The sequence below is a fragment of the Talaromyces rugulosus genome, chromosome III, assembly GCF_013368755.1.
Source record: "Talaromyces rugulosus chromosome III, complete sequence".
Taxonomy (NCBI): Eukaryota; Fungi; Ascomycota; class Eurotiomycetes; order Eurotiales; family Trichocomaceae; genus Talaromyces; species Talaromyces rugulosus.
In genome coordinates, this window is record NC_049563.1 from 5,274,746 (window position 1) to 5,291,544 (window position 16,799).

At 48.6% G+C, this 16,799-nt stretch overlaps 6 protein-coding genes across 6 annotated transcripts; 2 read left to right on the forward strand and 4 right to left on the reverse strand.

Annotated features, from left to right (window-relative positions):
- Positions 1 to 489: 489 nt before the first annotated feature.
- Positions 490 to 1,617, reverse strand: TRUGW13939_06610 (uncharacterized protein; the record flags this gene model as incomplete). The annotated part of the gene is made up of 4 exons (XM_035489761.1): positions 490 to 846; positions 910 to 989; positions 1,044 to 1,137; positions 1,195 to 1,617. 4 exons carry the CDS (start codon positions 1,615 to 1,617, stop codon positions 490 to 492), a joined length of 954 nt encoding a protein of 317 aa, XP_035345654.1.
- Positions 1,618 to 3,010: 1,393 nt separating this feature from the next.
- TRUGW13939_06611 (uncharacterized protein) lies at positions 3,011 to 7,020 on the reverse strand (the record flags this gene model as incomplete). The annotated part of the gene is made up of 4 exons (XM_035489762.1): positions 3,011 to 3,037; positions 3,086 to 4,370; positions 4,515 to 6,621; positions 6,777 to 7,020. The coding sequence occupies 4 exons, from the start codon at positions 7,018 to 7,020 to the stop codon at positions 3,011 to 3,013; spliced, it is 3,663 nt and encodes a 1,220-aa protein (XP_035345655.1).
- Positions 7,021 to 7,577: 557 nt separating this feature from the next.
- On the forward strand, positions 7,578 to 9,079 carry TRUGW13939_06612 (uncharacterized protein; the record flags this gene model as incomplete). Its single annotated transcript, XM_035489763.1, has 2 exons — positions 7,578 to 8,036; positions 8,093 to 9,079. The coding sequence occupies 2 exons, from the start codon at positions 7,578 to 7,580 to the stop codon at positions 9,077 to 9,079; spliced, it is 1,446 nt and encodes a 481-aa protein (XP_035345656.1).
- A 640-nt stretch (positions 9,080 to 9,719) lies between these two features.
- Positions 9,720 to 12,083, forward strand: TRUGW13939_06613 (uncharacterized protein; the record flags this gene model as incomplete). The annotated part of the gene is made up of 5 exons (XM_035489764.1): positions 9,720 to 9,804; positions 9,860 to 11,226; positions 11,273 to 11,725; positions 11,780 to 12,000; positions 12,065 to 12,083. 5 exons carry the CDS (start codon positions 9,720 to 9,722, stop codon positions 12,081 to 12,083), a joined length of 2,145 nt encoding a protein of 714 aa, XP_035345657.1.
- A 508-nt stretch (positions 12,084 to 12,591) lies between these two features.
- TRUGW13939_06614 (uncharacterized protein) lies at positions 12,592 to 13,923 on the reverse strand (the record flags this gene model as incomplete). The annotated part of the gene is made up of 1 exon (XM_035489765.1): positions 12,592 to 13,923. The coding sequence occupies one exon, from the start codon at positions 13,921 to 13,923 to the stop codon at positions 12,592 to 12,594; it is 1,332 nt and encodes a 443-aa protein (XP_035345658.1).
- A 416-nt stretch (positions 13,924 to 14,339) lies between these two features.
- TRUGW13939_06615 (uncharacterized protein) lies at positions 14,340 to 16,489 on the reverse strand (the record flags this gene model as incomplete). The annotated part of the gene is made up of 4 exons (XM_035489766.1): positions 14,340 to 14,894; positions 14,952 to 15,447; positions 15,986 to 16,269; positions 16,337 to 16,489. 4 exons carry the CDS (start codon positions 16,487 to 16,489, stop codon positions 14,340 to 14,342), a joined length of 1,488 nt encoding a protein of 495 aa, XP_035345659.1.
- Positions 16,490 to 16,799: the final 310 nt, after the last annotated feature.

Here is a 16,799-nt window from a genome sequence, read left to right on the forward strand (position 1 = left end):
TGGACTTCATCGCCGGTTATTTTCAAAAAGGAAATAGCCTAACCGGGTCATAATGCGAGTAGTCTAAATGAAGACTCTTACTGTATATAGGATAAACTACAGCACATGTACATACAACTCAATGCTATTGACATTGATACTTTTGAATATTTATCTTCTATAAATAAAAGACCTAGGACATGTGGTTTTATTCGACTGTAGAAATTTTCAAATTGTATGGTAGACTCGCCTCAACGCACCTAACTTAGTGCCAAATATTCCGACTTTTCAGCTTCTGAATCACAGAATCTCACATTCTAGCTGTAATTAATCATTATAATTCGCCATATAGTAGACACTATCTCTCGTTTAATCTAAACCACTGTAATTCTTTTTAAAACTTGGGGTTAAGTAGCCTCTATTTGCTTTTACATACATACAATTATCAAAGTATTAAGTAGTAATGATGTCGACTTGGCCTTACAGAATGTGCTCAATCTAGCAGAGCTCCTACAGCGCCAACACAGAAAGCAATCCCATCATTCCCAGCAACAAGCCTCCGTCCCGGACCAGGGCAGACGCAGCGCCAGTGGACGTCGTCGTGGATGTCGCCGTGGCCGTCGCTGTGGTGGAAGGGGTAGTAGTAGCAGTACCAGTTGCGTTCGAGCCTGAGCCAGATTGAGACGTCGTCGCATTAACGTACCCCTCGCCCACCCACTCTGCAATCTCCTTTCCGTAAATACCTAGGTACGACTCGTGCACGGCGATGCTATCCCCGGAATCGCAAAATGCGTCGTCCGCGTCGCACCATGATGCGATGATGTTGTCGTACTGCTGACATACGGTGGTGTTTTGGCGAGAGAAGACCTAAGTTCCAAAATATTAGTCATAAGGCTATGTTGTTTTCTCGATAGTCGGGTTATTGCTTACGCCATCCTGAGTACTGTTGCCGCGGTCGATGGTCAGATTGGCAATGTGTGTTGGATCGGCGACGATGGCGACGGAAACAACTGTAACTCGGTCAGATTCTGAAGATAAATAGTATGCTTGACCTGGTCACCCACTGTTACTCTTGACCAGCGCTGGTGATAGTGGCTCGTCGGTGTTGAACCCGTCGCCAGAGCCACCGCAAAGGGAATTCATGACGACTTGGGCGCCCTATATCAGCAATCAGCATTGTCCTGTTGCACTAGCCATATTGTTTAATGTGCATACCTGCGAGTAGCCGATAAGAGCGATTTTCCCATCCGGACATGCCTTGTGGTACTGGTTGACTTCGTCTATGATAGAGCTTGTCCCATTATTCACCGACGAATGGTAATCGGTCAAATTCAACGACTTAAAATCCGACGGGTCAATCGTGGTTTCGTTGTCGTCCGTGCTTGGAAGCGGATTTGTTGCTGGGTAGTCCACGCCTGCGACGACAGTGCCATTGAGCTGGCTCGCAACAAGCTCGCCGACGGCTCCAATACTCCCCGTGAACGGGGGGAGTGTGATTCCTTGCTTAGGCACGGGCGTACCTGCGGCTGGTTCGCCTGATCCTCGCGCGATGAGGATGTATAAACCTGGAGCACAGGTTGTGTCTGCGGTAGCCAGGGCGGCCAGCATGCCGATTGTAGCAGTGAAAAGTCCACGCATGTTGAGAGTACACCTTCTCTTGATTAGAAATGTAGAATTAAATGATTATATATCAACTGATAGATGTCAAAGGGCTGTTCGGCGATACGAGAAGAGGGTCGAGAAGAGAACCGAGTCAAAGAGGCATCGTCAGGTTATATAGGCGAGCAACTAATAGATAGATTAATAGAATATCGTACTCCTTGCCTCTGTCTACAGGTCTAACTTCTGCAGATATATCCAAGCGAGCAACAACAGCCGAGACTTCAATGTTAGCCCCGAATCACTGCCTCTATTAAGCCATAACTAAGTCTAAAATTCTAAATATAGTTGACCGCGTGTCGGAACTTTCCCCTAGATGGAATAAACCAGCCAATAAAATAGTTAGCGTCGGACATTTCAATTTGATTTTTAAATTATTTTAGGTTTGAACTTTGAGGAGATGAGGTGAGGCTGAGCTGCTTTCCAAATTAGGGTAGTCATTCGTACGCTAACCCATCTACTGTTAGGCAAACGGCCTGACTGGCACTGTATACGCGCCTCTCCTGCTATTTCTATTTGGACTGCCTTTTGGATACCGAATAAGCCTTATGCTACTTTACTGATCTCTCCACTTGGTAGCTTAATAGTGGATAGTGTGTTGTTATGAAATCTAAAAAATTAGAATAATTAATTCTTTCCGCTGAACTGACAAGTGGATTCATCTAGATTTTCAGGTTACTGGACTATTGGGATGAATACAATCTATCCGTTAATATTTAACTACGTTGGTGGTATTTCTTTCGCAATGCTAAGGACGTCTATTGAATCCGAGAAATGGGAGAGAACAAAATTGAAGGGCGGCACTGCGTACCGAGACAGCTAAACATCGAGTGGAAAAGAAGATGGTGCACTTAGCACGATACGATGGCATTTTAGAAAAGATAAATGCTCTGGATGACAAGTTTGAGACCGGTGACATGACTGCAGAGGGGTTTTTAGGGGCTGCCATTCCACTATCTAACGAGATGGAACTATCACATAGAAAACTGCCTGCCAAAGAATACCCTAATGGCACATCGCTTTTATATAGGTATAATGTATATCCCGATGGATAAATTACGATTCATATCTGTGGAATCCAGACAGAACCGTACTCAAAAATCCTCGAATCAATCTCGTCTCGTACAGCCAACAGATATGAAATCTGAAGGCTGCATCCAGCTCAAGATCAGCCCATAGATTATGTAGAAACACGGGCGACCGAGCGAGGCAAGAGACATTCTCTTACGAAAGGGAAGACAAACTGGTACATCCAAAAAAGAAGAAAAAGAAGAAAAAGGTCATAGATTATATCATAAGCGTACAACGCACACGCCAACCTCAGAACGCCGTCCGAGACTCCGACCTAGTGTAGTAGTAGTAAGATTAAGTCCTAGTAAGCAACCCGAGTTCTCATATCCTAAGACGTGTTAGTTTGAATGTCATGACAATGGGGGAACAAACATACCGATATCTTTCGCTCAATCTCCCGGACACTCCGATCCAGCTCGCCCGCAATTGTCAGCTTCTTATCGCTAGGAAGCAAGAAATATGTCTCGCAAAGATCACCGTCAATAACGCCCTTGACCGGCACGTAGTAACTTCGGTAGATGAGATGGTCTCGTCCAGCCAGCGGTGCATTTTGTGCAGCCAGTTGCATCTCAAGACTCTGGAAGAAATCGACGTCTTCACGCCCAAGAAATGGGATCAGCATCCCCACCGTCCCTTGAAGACCGGTCCAGACAAGAATATCCCGACCGCCAACCACAAGCTGTGTCTTTTGAATGCTTGTGGGAATATCCTGCGTATAAAAGTGCACCATCAGGTCCAGTCGGTTCGCCGTGCCTTGGAGGTACGCTCGTTCATGGATGAGGTGCGCGCCTGAGCCATCTTCGTCGGCTTCGTCTGAGATCTTTTTCGGGCATCGGACAAGCCATAGATTTCCGAATTTGTCGCCTCCTGCCGTTGTTTCGTAATCCACCATGGCGGTCGACGTTGTCCAACGTGCAATGACATCATCCACGAATGGAATCAGTCGGTTCTCTTGGAATTTGTACACCACATACGTCACGCTTTCTTGCACGTCGCTCACGACTATACGGCTACCTTGTGTCTGTAGGCCGACAATGAGTTTGGGTGCCGCTTGGACCTGGCACTTTCGTAGCATTTGCTTCATGCCAAGGTCGTAAATCCTAAGATCCGATCCAATGCCAGTAACTAGACGTCCCTGGAATGCGAGAAGAGCGAGAGGTGGTTCTTCCACCTTGGTTTTGTGAATGAATTCAAGCTCCTTGCCGTCTTCTAGGAAACGGTAGATATGAATGAATCCTGCAGTAAAAGATCGTGGATTGACAATGACATCTTTGCCGGTGCCAACCACCAGGAAGGTCTCATTGTCCTGGCTTGCGAACGGTACAGCCGCAATGCTGACAGCAGACTCGTTGTCCTCCAGCTCCAGACGTGAGACTACAGACTTTGTGCTAACCGGATCAACGACTTCAATACAAGAGGCCCAATGACCGGTAGCTCGTGGGTAGCCGAAGTCTTCGGCTGGAGGAATAACGGCTTCTCCATTTTGTAGCTTCGAGTCTTCTAACAAACGAGCCTGAGTCGCCGGGGAAAGAACATTGCTCTCGGCTTCGGCGACATAGAAAAGCGGTTGATCAGGATGTCTCACAATGTGTCGTGGCGTGTATGCGAGAGGTATAGATTCTTGAAGAATATTGTTGTCCAACTTTTCGATAGAGAAGATTCTGTGTGACGGTTAGCAAAGCATAATACCAAAAGCTTTCGCATATTGCATAAGAAAAATAAAGTATCTCAGTAGGAACAATTGGAGTAAAATATTTAATTTTTTTTCTCCACGGATAATCGGATTGAATGTCTCATCATGATACAGAAAGATAAACGCAAAGGGATTTGTTACTTGCCTCAGGTTTTGCCCCTGTATCCCCACCATGCCCTCGAGACATTGCTCACTAGAAAAGTTCCAGCCCCATTCGAGCCCAACATAATCTAGTGGTGTAAGCATGAATCCTTTGGTTTGGATATCCGAATATCCAAGCCATGGACGAGAGCTGAGAGCAAGCACCGCCGTTTGTCCCTTGACGGAAACTCGAAAGAGCTTGACAGGCTTAGCACCTAAGAACCGAGTTCGCGTGTCTGAAAGTTCGCCCGTCACTTCATCAAGTACTGTTCTCAGGTATACACCAGAGTATAATCCAATGTGCAGGTACAATGTTGAACCACCAGAGGTGGAGTCAGCCATCGACATGATATTCAAGGAAGACGGGGCCGATGTGAGAGCTTGCACGGACTTGTTCTCAAGTGTAGAGTCTGGATCCAAACTGAGAATTCTCACGGTCGAATCATCACATCCAACTGCCAAGAAAGAGCTTCGGACGCGACCCTCGGGAACCTCACCTAGACTCAGAGATGTCACGGTGCCTGACATTTGTCGTTTCTCGTCGTATTCTGCCAGCGTACCGTCCGTATCCATTTCAAAGTAGACTATTTCTCCAGAGCTCAACGCAACGGCAACTTGCCGTTCATTAGTGGCAGCAGCGACGATTGATCGATGTTGAGGTGCAGGCCATTCATTAACGCGATGATCAGCGAGAATATGCCGAATGCCTTTGGGGTGAACCTGGACTAGAGAGTCCTCTCCGAGTTGTTGTACAGCAAGGGTAGGTGCTGACGATAGAAATCCGGTATCTGTGACTTCTTCGACAGTTTCTCCAATACTTAGGACTAACGTGCCATTCGTGAACGAGAGGACAATGTATGTATCAAACTCGTCGTTACGCGTCACTTTTGTAGTCCACACAGCCGACGGAACGCTAGGAAGCTCGGATTCTACAATCTCTGACACCTCCAGACCGTGCTTGAGAGTCCTAAAGGAACTTCGCGCGCCCGTTCCACAAGCAGTGTAAATCTGCGGCGAGTCATCCCCTGTGAGATCGGTAATTTTACAGTCCATAACCGGGTTCAAAGCGTTGATGCTCTCAACCAGGTTGACATTTTCTGCCCCTCTGGGTTGAAAGTAAACAGGCGACAGAGGTTCCGTATGATCTGCGGAAAAATCGTCACTGGTATATTCGGCTTCCTCATCATCGTCACCAAGCTTTTCAAACTGGTAAAAATGATGGTTGCCAGTTTCGCTGGCAACAAATAGGAAACCACTCTTCAAGATCAAAAGGTTCGTTGCAACAGGGACGGTATCAAAGTATTTAATCTTGAGCCTTCGCACCTCGCCAGTTAGCTGGCCGTTGTCATCCTCCACCATGTCAATCGTAAGCTTGAAAAGGTCGCCGTCCTCGGTTTGTAGGAGGAAAAAGAAAGCGCCCCTCATTCTGTGCATAACACCCGCTACAACGGTTCGCTTCCGCTCTGGGTTTTCTGTTGGGCCACTTCGGCGAGGGATTGGCACGCGGAATGCATCTTGATTGGAGTGTCGATAAGTGATACTATCCTCAGCCCCTACGAGGACACCGCTAGGGCCGTCGGCGCCTCCAGGGACCTGGAAGAGTAAACTGGCAGTTCGATCCACCGGCTCTGCCCACCTTCTGATAACGTGATTCAAACCAAGATCCAGCTCGTAATATACCAAGAGCTTTTCAATCTCTTCGTATGCGTGGCCCGTTGGATCTTGGTCAGACTCGGAATAGTCAACCTCGATGGCAGCGAAGATTGGGTTATCATAACCCACATCCAAGGCTATCATAGCAAAGACTATAGTCTGTGGTTTGTGTGCTTCTAGCGGGGAAGAAATGGTCAATTCGGCCTGAGCGTTGCGGTTCAAAACATAGACAAGCTTGTTCTTCTCCGCAGAGGCAATCAGGCATGCCCTTCCCTTTGGATCAACTGCAAGATACTGGCCGGGAACCACGCGTCTGACTCCGGATTTCCCAAAGGTCTCTAGATGGATCCGATTGAACCGATTTTGAGAAGGCACGTATTCAATGATGGTGATACGACCCGAGTCGGATCCAATTATAATGTAATCTGCCCGAGATTCAGTAAGGTTCAACGGGGAAAAACAAGTCGTAGACAATCAAAGCTTCCGCGCGAGGCATGTCCGAAGGAGGCGGCGGATTCTGCCCCGGGAACTTGACGAATCACTAAAATGACTCTATTCTGCGAATAGGATGACAACGTACCTTTGTTACTCCCAGCAATTCTAAATACGGCAAGACTCCTGATAATGCCAAAGACATCCTGCGTGTAGATCGGCGTGACCTTGCCCTGCGCGGCATCCGGGCGATGGATCGTGAGCTTCGATCCCGATGCAGTCACGATCTGCTGCTCCTTTGTCCCCGCAAATTGGCCGAGTATAGCTTGAGTCACAGCAGTAGGAGATTGGATCGTCAAGGAATACATGAACATGTTCGATGTGGTTGCCATGGTGGGCAGCTACTGTGCTCGAACCGAGCACTTGAATGTTGCTAAGGCGGTTTGGTCGCGTTACCGGCTAAAGGGTTGGCCTAAGAAATTCAAGTTCCCATTTCTGTTATTGAAAGTTCCTTCAAAGCCCTGGAGACGCAGGACTTTTGCTCGTAGGACCGTGCTGGGGCCAGAGAGTGTCGTGGGCAGGCCGTCGCAGTCGTACGGAAGAAAGTTTGTGGGCATCAAAGCTTGCAGGGAAAAGCTGTGCGTTAGCGCGCCAAGAGCCGGGAAGCTGCTGATTGATGCCTCAGGCAGCCACAAGAGACGATGAGTTTCTGCCGCCTTCCTCCGCCGCTTCGGCCGTCGCGCGATTCCCCAAAGCTGCGGCGTCACTCGTTCAACAGCACGCAGACTCTCGCCCATCATCACTCTGTGACTGCCTCGTGTCCTAATTTGTGTCTCCTTGTTTCTCCTTCCTACATCAAAGGGCACTCTTGACAACCCTACTGGAATTGTGCCGTATCCCATCGCTTCCAGCTCTCCAGACTACCCCTCTCCGTGGCGTCTGTGATATCATGGCCGACGAGGCTCCTGCGGCAGAGGCCACCTCCATCACATTCAACGTGAAGGCCTCCAACGACGCGAAATATACCCTCACGCTTCCTGAGTCGACTACGGTCTCTGACCTCAAAACTAAATTGTCAGTCAGCGAGTATGCCGACACGCCAGCTGAGCGCCAGAGGTTGATCTACTCCGGACGAGTGCTCAAAGATAACGAAACCTTGGCGACCTATAAGATCAAGGATGGACATACTATTCACCTAGTCAAGAGCGCAGCAAGCAACCAACGCCCGAATACAACTGCTCAGAGTTCGAGTACCGCGCCTGGCACAACAGCCACTCCGTCTGTACCTGGAGTCCCGTCAAATATTGCTGCAGGCACTGGGAACAATCCGCTAGCTGGTTTGACGGGTGCACGATACGCTGGATTTGCACAGTTGCCAGGAGCTGGCATGTTTGGCCCGGATGGTGGTGTAAGTCAAGATCACTACGAACTTCCAGGACTATGCACTAATTAAGGATTTCGCAGATGGGACCGCCACCCGATCCAGACGCCATGCTCAACATGCTGGAAAACCCCCAGGTCCAGGCAACGATGAACGAAGCCCTCCAAAATCCTGCTCTCATAGACATGATGATACAACAAAACCCAATGCTTCGAGACATGGGTCCAGGCGTTCGTCAGATGATGCAGAGCCCAGAGTTTAGAAGGATGCTCACAGATCCGGCTGCGATTCGCCAAATGGCACAAATGCAAAGAGCCTTTGGGGGTATGGGTGGTGGTATGGGACTTGGCGGCGGAGCTGGGAATGCCGCTTTCCCGGCTCCTGGCGTCACCAACACTACACCAGAGGAGAACCGTGGCCAGCAACAAACCGGTGACAACGCGGCTGGAAATACTGGGGCTATTCCTCCTGTGAATCCATTTGGCGCAGCGGGAAATCCTTTTTCGGCTCTATTTGGAATGAACCCTCAGAACCAACCACCCCTGGCACCTTCCATCACACCATCAACGGGTGCTGAACAGAATACCGGCGCAAATGCCCCTAGCGGGCAGACCGTAACAGACCCATCGGCTCAAAACCAACAGGCCCAGAACCCTTTTGCGGCTCTTTTTAACCCTGCATTGTTTGGCGCTCCTCCCACTCAACCTGGCGCGGATGCCGGTACCGGTGCCCAAGCAGGCAACTTCAACCCATTTAACCCCCAAACCAACCCGCTCCTCCGAGATCCTGCTATGCTATCAAACATGATGCAGGCCATGGGTGGTGGTGGTGGTGGTGGTCAGTTTGGTGGTGGAAACGGAGGCGCGGCGGCGAATCCTTGGGCCTCGATGTTCGGCGCTCCGCCTGCTGCCCCTGTAGATAACCGACCTCCTGAGGAACGTTATGAGGCACAGTTGCGCAGTCTGAACGATATGGGTTTCTGTGAATTTGAGCGAAACATTGAGGCTCTCCGAGCGTCGGGAGGAAGCGTCCAAGGAGCGGTGGAGTACCTCCTAAGCCATCTGTCATAACGAGCAGTCGAAATATCATAGGATTTTCTTTCTTCTAGTTGCTCTGCTTCAGATTCTAGCAACTCGGTTCTCTGTGCATTATGTGTATCTCGAGTGGATTAACATATGTTGTGATACGTTATGAGTGGAATTTTGACGAAGTACGCATAGTTTCATAGATATCAATACGGTTCTGTAGATCGGGAGAGAGCCATTTAAGCACGTAAACAAGTACCATTGAAGACGCAAATAATAATCACATACGATAGTTATACGATACAAAAATAGGAACGGAATGAGGCTAAGCCGCATCGGGATGTGCCCAGCTAATGCAACAAACAAAACAAACATGCATCCGCCGTCCCCTTGATCAGTATGGTAGATCATCTGTCATTTTGACATCGATGCTCCGCCAGAGCGCTTGCTTTGTCTTTTCTTTGCCCAAGAGGTCTTCTGTGCCTGTTTCATTCGTTACTTTCTTATATCAGTCGCATCGCGGCTATACGGCCTTTCCATATAGCAGCTCGGTCGCCAGGGATAAGCTGACAGCCTGGCTCGTGTTCTCTGGACATAGGATTGAGCAACACATCGACGTTTGATCACCACACGGTGAATGACCACTCGATAAGCAGGGCTCCTAGTCCTTACACTGTTTCCGGAAATGGCCTATATCATGCACGCTCGGAATTGGTCGTTGACTGTACTGGTCTTCTTCGCATCAGTCTGTCAATCATTTTACATTCCCGGTAAGTCGGATGTCATTCATCAGCTATCGGCTTCAATTTCGCTTACATAGGGAAGGGTATTCGGTAACTAGTTATCAAGACAAGGAGCCGATCCCGCTGCTAGTGAACAAGGTGTTCTCCGACCACACTCAATTACAATATGCCTACTTTGACCTTCCTTTCGTCTGCCCGCCCACCGGCCAGACCCACGGCGGTTCTGCATTCGGGTCGGGACACAGTATCTCTTTGAATCTCGGCGAGATCCTCCGCGGCGATCGAATCATGACTTCGGACTTTGAGCTGGTAATGGGGCAGGATGTTGGTTGCCGCACCCTATGTTCGCAGGAGGTCGATCGCAAGGGTGTGAAATGGGGCCGCGAACTTATTAAAGATGGATACGTGGTGGAGTGGATTGTCGACAATCTTCCTGCAGCAACCAGTTTCGTCACCGTCGACCGCAGCCGCAAGTACTATTCGAGCGGGTTCAAGTTGGGCTACCTGGACTACTTCCCTGCCGATGGGTCATCTCGTTATTATATCCACAACCATTTCAACATCATAATTCGCTGGAGGAAAGCTTCAGGAAGAGCGGGAGACCAGGGAAAGCGTGTCATTGTCGGGTTTGAGGTCTACCCAAAGAGTATTGGACCTGATGATCGGGACGAGGAAGGTTGCCCCAACAATGTGCATGAAGATCATTCACATTTGGAGCTGTTCATCAAACCAAATAATACACAGTTGGAGCAGATGTACAGCGACTCTTCGTACATTCCGCAGCGAGGCGACGATGCAGAGGACGGCGCAACACTGGATATTCCCTACACCTACTCCGTCTACTTCCGGGAAGAGAATTCGGTAGAGTGGTCGAATAGATGGGACTTGTTTTTCACAGACCAGGTTGACAGCTCGATGACGCATTGGCTCGCAATCGTCAATTCTTTGACCATCTCGGGACTTCTGGGCGTTACTGTTATTGTCATTTGGAGCCGAACCATACAGGGCGATATTAAGGGCCGTGGAGACGGAATCCTGGAGGAAGGAAAGACCAAGCCCCGTTCAAAGAAGCCGAGTGAGACCAGAGAGAAGTCTTCTGGCGAAGGACTTCTTGAGCAACCGACGGATGGACATGCTGAGGCAGATTCCCCATCTGATGACGAATTGGAGGATGTTGCGGGATGGAAACTGGTTCACGCAGACGTCTTCCGCTTGCCAGCGCATAGCGGATTTCTGGCGCCTCTGGTAGGATCTGGAACGCAGTTGATCTTCGTGGCAGCGGGTCTTCTTGTCCTCAGCTCTATAGGTATCTTGAATCCTAGCTTTCGAGGGGGCTTTGTCACAGTTGGCGTCGGTCTTTTTGTATTTGCCGGCCTCTTCTCTGGTTATTTTTCCGGGCGACTCTACAAGACACTTGGAGGGCAGCATTGGAAGAAGAACACAATCTTGGTAGGCATTCTTCTATGTTGTTTGTAGACAACGCTAACTTTCATAGACTGCATCGTTGTTCCCCGGGCTGACGTTTTGCCTGGTTTTGTTTTTGAACTTGTTTGTGTGGACTCAGGCATCTAGCACCGCACTGCCTTTCGGAACACTAGTAGGACTTGTCGCCCTGTGGCTTCTGGTGCAGGTTCCATTGGTATACGCGGGCAGTTGGTTTGGCTTCGTGCGTGCTGAGCCTTGGCAACACCCGACCAAGACGGCTTCAATCGCCCGACAGATCCCAGCACAGCCATGGTACCTGCGTGGCGTCAACGGGATTCTTCTGAGTGGACTGATTCCATTTGCCGTGCTCTTTATCGAGCTCTTGTTTGTGTTCAAGAACCTGTGGCAGGACAAGAGTGGATATTACTATGTGTTTGGGTTCTTGAGCGTGGTCAGCACTATTTTGATAGTCACTGTCAGCGAGGTGACTATCATTGCAACCTACAGCCAGCTTTGCGCGGAGGTGAGTCATTTAGTCGAATTACTTTGTCGTTTCCCACTAACTTGAATTTAATAGAACTACCACTGGTGGTGGCGGAGCTTCCTAACGGGGGGCAGTAGTTCCGTCTGGATTTTTGCGTACTGCATCTGGTACTACATGTACAAACTGCACATCACAGGCTTTGTTTCCAGCCTGCTCTTCTTTAGTTACAGCTTCCTTGCATGCGCCGTATACGCGCTTCTCACGGGGACCGTTGGATTCTTGACGGCGTATGCGTTTATCCGAAGAATCTACAGGTTAGTTTTATCCACTCTTCTTATCTACATTTTCTTATCCAGCAAAAACTAACGAAATGGTTAGCGCTGTCAAGATTGATTAATTGAGTGGTTGGAGATACATGAGGATATGTGGGATGAAGCCGAGGAGTACTTGCATTTACAATGTTTTTTTTTCTTTTTTGCCGACAAGTTTTTATACTTTGATAGTACATGTAATTGTCAACATGGTTAGCATGGCGTTTTATCATATAGGACAGAATATAATATTTGACTTCAATGAAGTTTTGTTTTATATAGATTGAGTATCAATTGATCAAGTGCTGGAATCAGTTACATAATTACACATGGATCTGGCTTGTACATGTATCCCACAATGAAAATTTTTTGAATGTTTGCATACACCAATTGATACATGTATTAGTCAAAAGTTAATACAGAAAAAAAAAAAATTACATGTACAAGCTCTAGTGACTCATTTCATGTAACATCGGCGGGAGTTGTATTATTTCCCAATTAGGCAATAAAATCCATCGACACACTCGTAAAAAAGCGTTTAGTCATTGGTTTTTCTCTAGACAACCGATTTCATAGATCACAAGATCAAGATTGTTAGATAACTTTGCCCACGCCAGGCACGTAATCAACAATGAACCTGCCCAGCGCAAACGAGCCGAGTACATTCCCAGTGCCCACCACGGCTGTCATGAGCACGGGCGCAAGGATTCTCCAGAGTTTGTTGTTTGCAAGCTGTTGTTGTCCACCAGCAGCAGCTCTGAGTATAACTCCGTCGAGGATTCGGTCCGCGACAAGTCCCGAGAGGACCGCGACGGGCGTATGCACTAGAAATGCAGCGTACGAGTATCGCGGATGAAATAGTGATCCTCGTTTGGCCGGATGGTTGTGGGCCCTGGAAAAGTATTGTAACAGGCTTGGTCCGATGGCAGCAAACGACAGCTCGCTCCATGCAGTGTATAGAAAGGAAGGAAGAGTCAAGCCGCCGCCGATGAGGTTTAGCAAGTCGAGCCGCGGGGACAAATTCTGCGCGGCGCTGGGGTTCCCTCCTACAGCGGGAGAATAACGGTTTATCATTATGGGGGCTGTGATGAGGGGGAAGGAGAGGGCGGAGTGGGTGTATGGTATAATAGGATGGGATGAAGGTGTGTCTGCTGTGTCTACTGTGTCTGCTGTCTCCTCGGATTTTTCACTGGAGAACGGAGTGACCAGTCTCGGCGTATCCGTCAAGGAAGAAATAATCCCAAGCGCATACGACAGAATGTACTGAGGAAGAAAAGCCGGCTGAACCGCGAAAACAGGCACCGTAGCGCCGACAGGATAAACAGTGCGAATCCCAAAAGTCAGAGCCGTCGAGGATATCCACAGCGAAGAGACGGCAAGTCGATTAGAAACAAACCTTTTCAGCCGTCGAACAGCCCTTGGCGATATCGTGCGGGGGATGCAGAATGTCGATATCATGTCGAAGCCGAGCAGCGTTGCAGGGTACCACAGGGGGCCGCGCACGCCGCGCAGCTGTTTCCAATATGACACGAATGTCGACAGGATCGTTTCTGATCTGAGACGAAAACCAGACGAGTCAAATAATACAAGTAATTGGGAGAGCGGCTGCACAAAGACTGTGTAGATGACCGCCGGCAGTCCCAAATGGAACCATTTCCCGCTCAGAAACGAGTACCGCGAGTCCCAAGTGGGGCTTTTGGACAGACGATTCCCAGATAAATACCCCGAGAGCCAGAAAAATAACCCCATGAAGAAGGTCTGGTTAGTCGCGTTGAACAGCGCGAGCGCCATGGAGGTGTGGCCGCCAAAGTTTCGAGACTTGAACCATGATCCAAGGCCGCCGTAGGTAATGGCGGTGTGGTGGTAGATGACTAGTGCGGTGAGAAAGGTCCGCAGGTTGTCGAGGTCATGTCGCCTTTTGGACATTTTTTGATGTGATTTTGTCATGGTAATTTTTTTTTTTTTTTTTTTTTTTTCAATTCGTAGTGTTTAATCAGTGGAAGAAATATGGAAGGCTGCCTAGGGGTGATGTGACGGAGTGTTCCCGATGCGGGGTGATAAGCACTTGTTGACGCCGGATCCTAGTAGATACATTACTCTAGCGAGTACCTACCAATATCAATAATCTGAATAAATTTTGTTGACAGCAGCACCAAACAGGGCTATTGGCAGTCAACTCATGGTTACCCCTAAGGTCGAAAGCTTGACAACTTGACTTGGAACTTATTCATGTATGAAAAGGATAGTCCCAGATTTGCGTAGAGTTCGCTTAATGAAGCCACTTCTAACTACGGCAGGCAGCCATATTCGCCGGACAAATAGCAGTATGAGTAAATTAAAAATCACCTTCTGCAAGCCAACGCAACACCGCAAAGCCCACTCAACCCGCGAGTCACTCTCCACGACTCTAGCCGATACCGCGCACTCTCTCTCTGCAGCGTATCCGGACTGAGCTCAATGACCATTCGGAGGGGTAGGATCATTCTGATATACCCACAGCCATCTCTGCAGTCATCCAGATATGCGCCGGCGCGGAGGATGTTGTTACAATGAAGAAGTGCAAAGCGGTCGACAGATGTATCATTCTTTGTCCTGGCGGATATGAGCAGCCAAGCTAGACTGTAAAAAGCCACGGTTACAGCCGTTTCGGAATTATCTGGTATCAGAGTGCTCTCTCCAGAGTTGAGGGTTTGACCAATGGATTCCAGACGCGAGATGGCGGTGGATAGTATGTCAGTGGGGTTGGGGAGGGTATTATTTGAAGGAAGATGTGAGAATTGCATGACTACGTCGATGATGTTGTCGAATGTGGTTTTTGGTGTACTTTCAAACGGGAGAGTAGTCCAGGCGTGCGATGCCAATATTGAGGGCACCTTTGTTATTGTAGACACATATAGCTGTATCATTAGTATTTCTAGATACGTTCATTTTAAAAGAGAAAAACACAAACTCACCATATGAAGTCTAATCGCGCAAAACAGGTCATGAACCTGGCTATCACGACACACATCCGCGCCCATCGCCCTCAAAAACGCTTCTGCCCCTCGCACATGCTGGAAATACGCATCAGACGCAGTGATCGAGATTATCTCGTAGTACGCTAGCATGAGAGCCATGCAGACATCTTCTTCGCGGCAGTCAGTCCCTGGCGATTTCTGGAGCAGATATAGTCGCGTCCGCATTCTTTGCAGACACACTCCGTAATACTCTCTCGCTGCGACTGCGCAGGCTGTGTTTCCGGATATTGTCGCGTACAGTGCAAGAGACGCTGATAGAACGGATAATCCGCGCTCCTTGTGCGATGCATCGGAGGAAGATATCATGGCTACTAGCCGAGTCATCCAGCCCGTAGGCTTTTTTGTCTTGTTGATTGCAGATTTTGCGAAAAAGGAGATGAAATTCGCGGCGATTTGGGTTTGGAAAATAGTTGGACTAGGTAGGTGTTTCGGGCTGGAAATATGTCTCTTTTGGATGTCATGAACGTGAAGAATATTTTGAACAGCCCGCGTCTGCTTTCTACAGCGAGATGCGCCAGAGTGGGTGAGAAATATCCTGCCATGGGTAGCCCCTGGACAGCGCCTTTTGGTTCGTGAGCACTGTGAGCATGCTGGGAGTTTCTCGTCGCACTTTTGAATTGTGTTAATTCTGTGTATACATATATATTTTATATAGTTAAGAGGACCACCTTTATTCTTCGTTTTCGGCACTCTGCGCAGCCCTTGCTCAGACCGGGGGATCGGGTCATTTTAGTCAAATGATTGAATGACTATCTGAGAATTACAGATGTAGTTGGCAGTGAGCAAGTACATTCAATCAATTGATGTTGGGATATGAAGAGGGTCTAACCCGAATAGGCAATTATCGCGAGGCTTAATAATGCCATTTTTAGATTTTATGCACCGACCAATCACCTCTCCCCAAGCCCAACCTCGACACTATCTTCTACATCTAAACACCAAAGATTCAATTGAAATTGAAATGCACTCACTCCATAGCCTGATACTTGCTCGTCCCCTCCAAACCCGGCATCCAGCCCGCCCGCCTCTTACAATAAAACTCGCACTCTGGCGCCCAGTCCGCCGTGTCTGGATCGAGATTCATAGTCCCCACGGTCACGATGACGCCGTCTGCGAGCATGGGGTTTGAATCGTTTGTGATAAACAAATGCGAGCCGCAGTGCGCGCAGAACGAGCGGCGCACGGTGTGGCCCGAGTCGGTTTTTGTGTCGATGTAGGTTTGTAGCGGGGGGTTGTCTGTGTGGATTTTGAGTTGCTTTTTTCCCTCTGTTAGTATTCTAAGGCAGGTCGTGTAAGATTAAAGAGTATACGTATATACGAACCGACTGTTTGTAGAAATTATTCGCCATAAAGACTGAGCCCGTGGCGCGGCGGCAGTGGTCGCAGTGGCAGAGGACTTTGGTGAGCGGAGGGCCGGTGACCTGGTATTGGATTTTTCCGCAGAGGCAGTTGCCGGAGATGGTAGGGGAAGTCATTTTATTTGTTGTTGAATGTTGGTGAAGAGTCAAAAAGACTATATGAAAAAAGAATTTTATAGGCAGGGCTACGGAGGGGGTGAATACATAGAGACGCAGTATGCAATTGTAGTTAGTGTGGTAGTATGGTAAATGTAGGGCTATGGTATATGGCATGAGGCAAAGACATGTCTGACCTGACAAGCTGTACGGTCCTCGGACTGTCAGGCTACTGTGACAGCTTTCTGCTGTCACGGTATAATTCTGTTCAAGGTTGCATGTTTACAACAGGCCAAACATACGCAGAACATACAGAACCTAGATCTCGTAG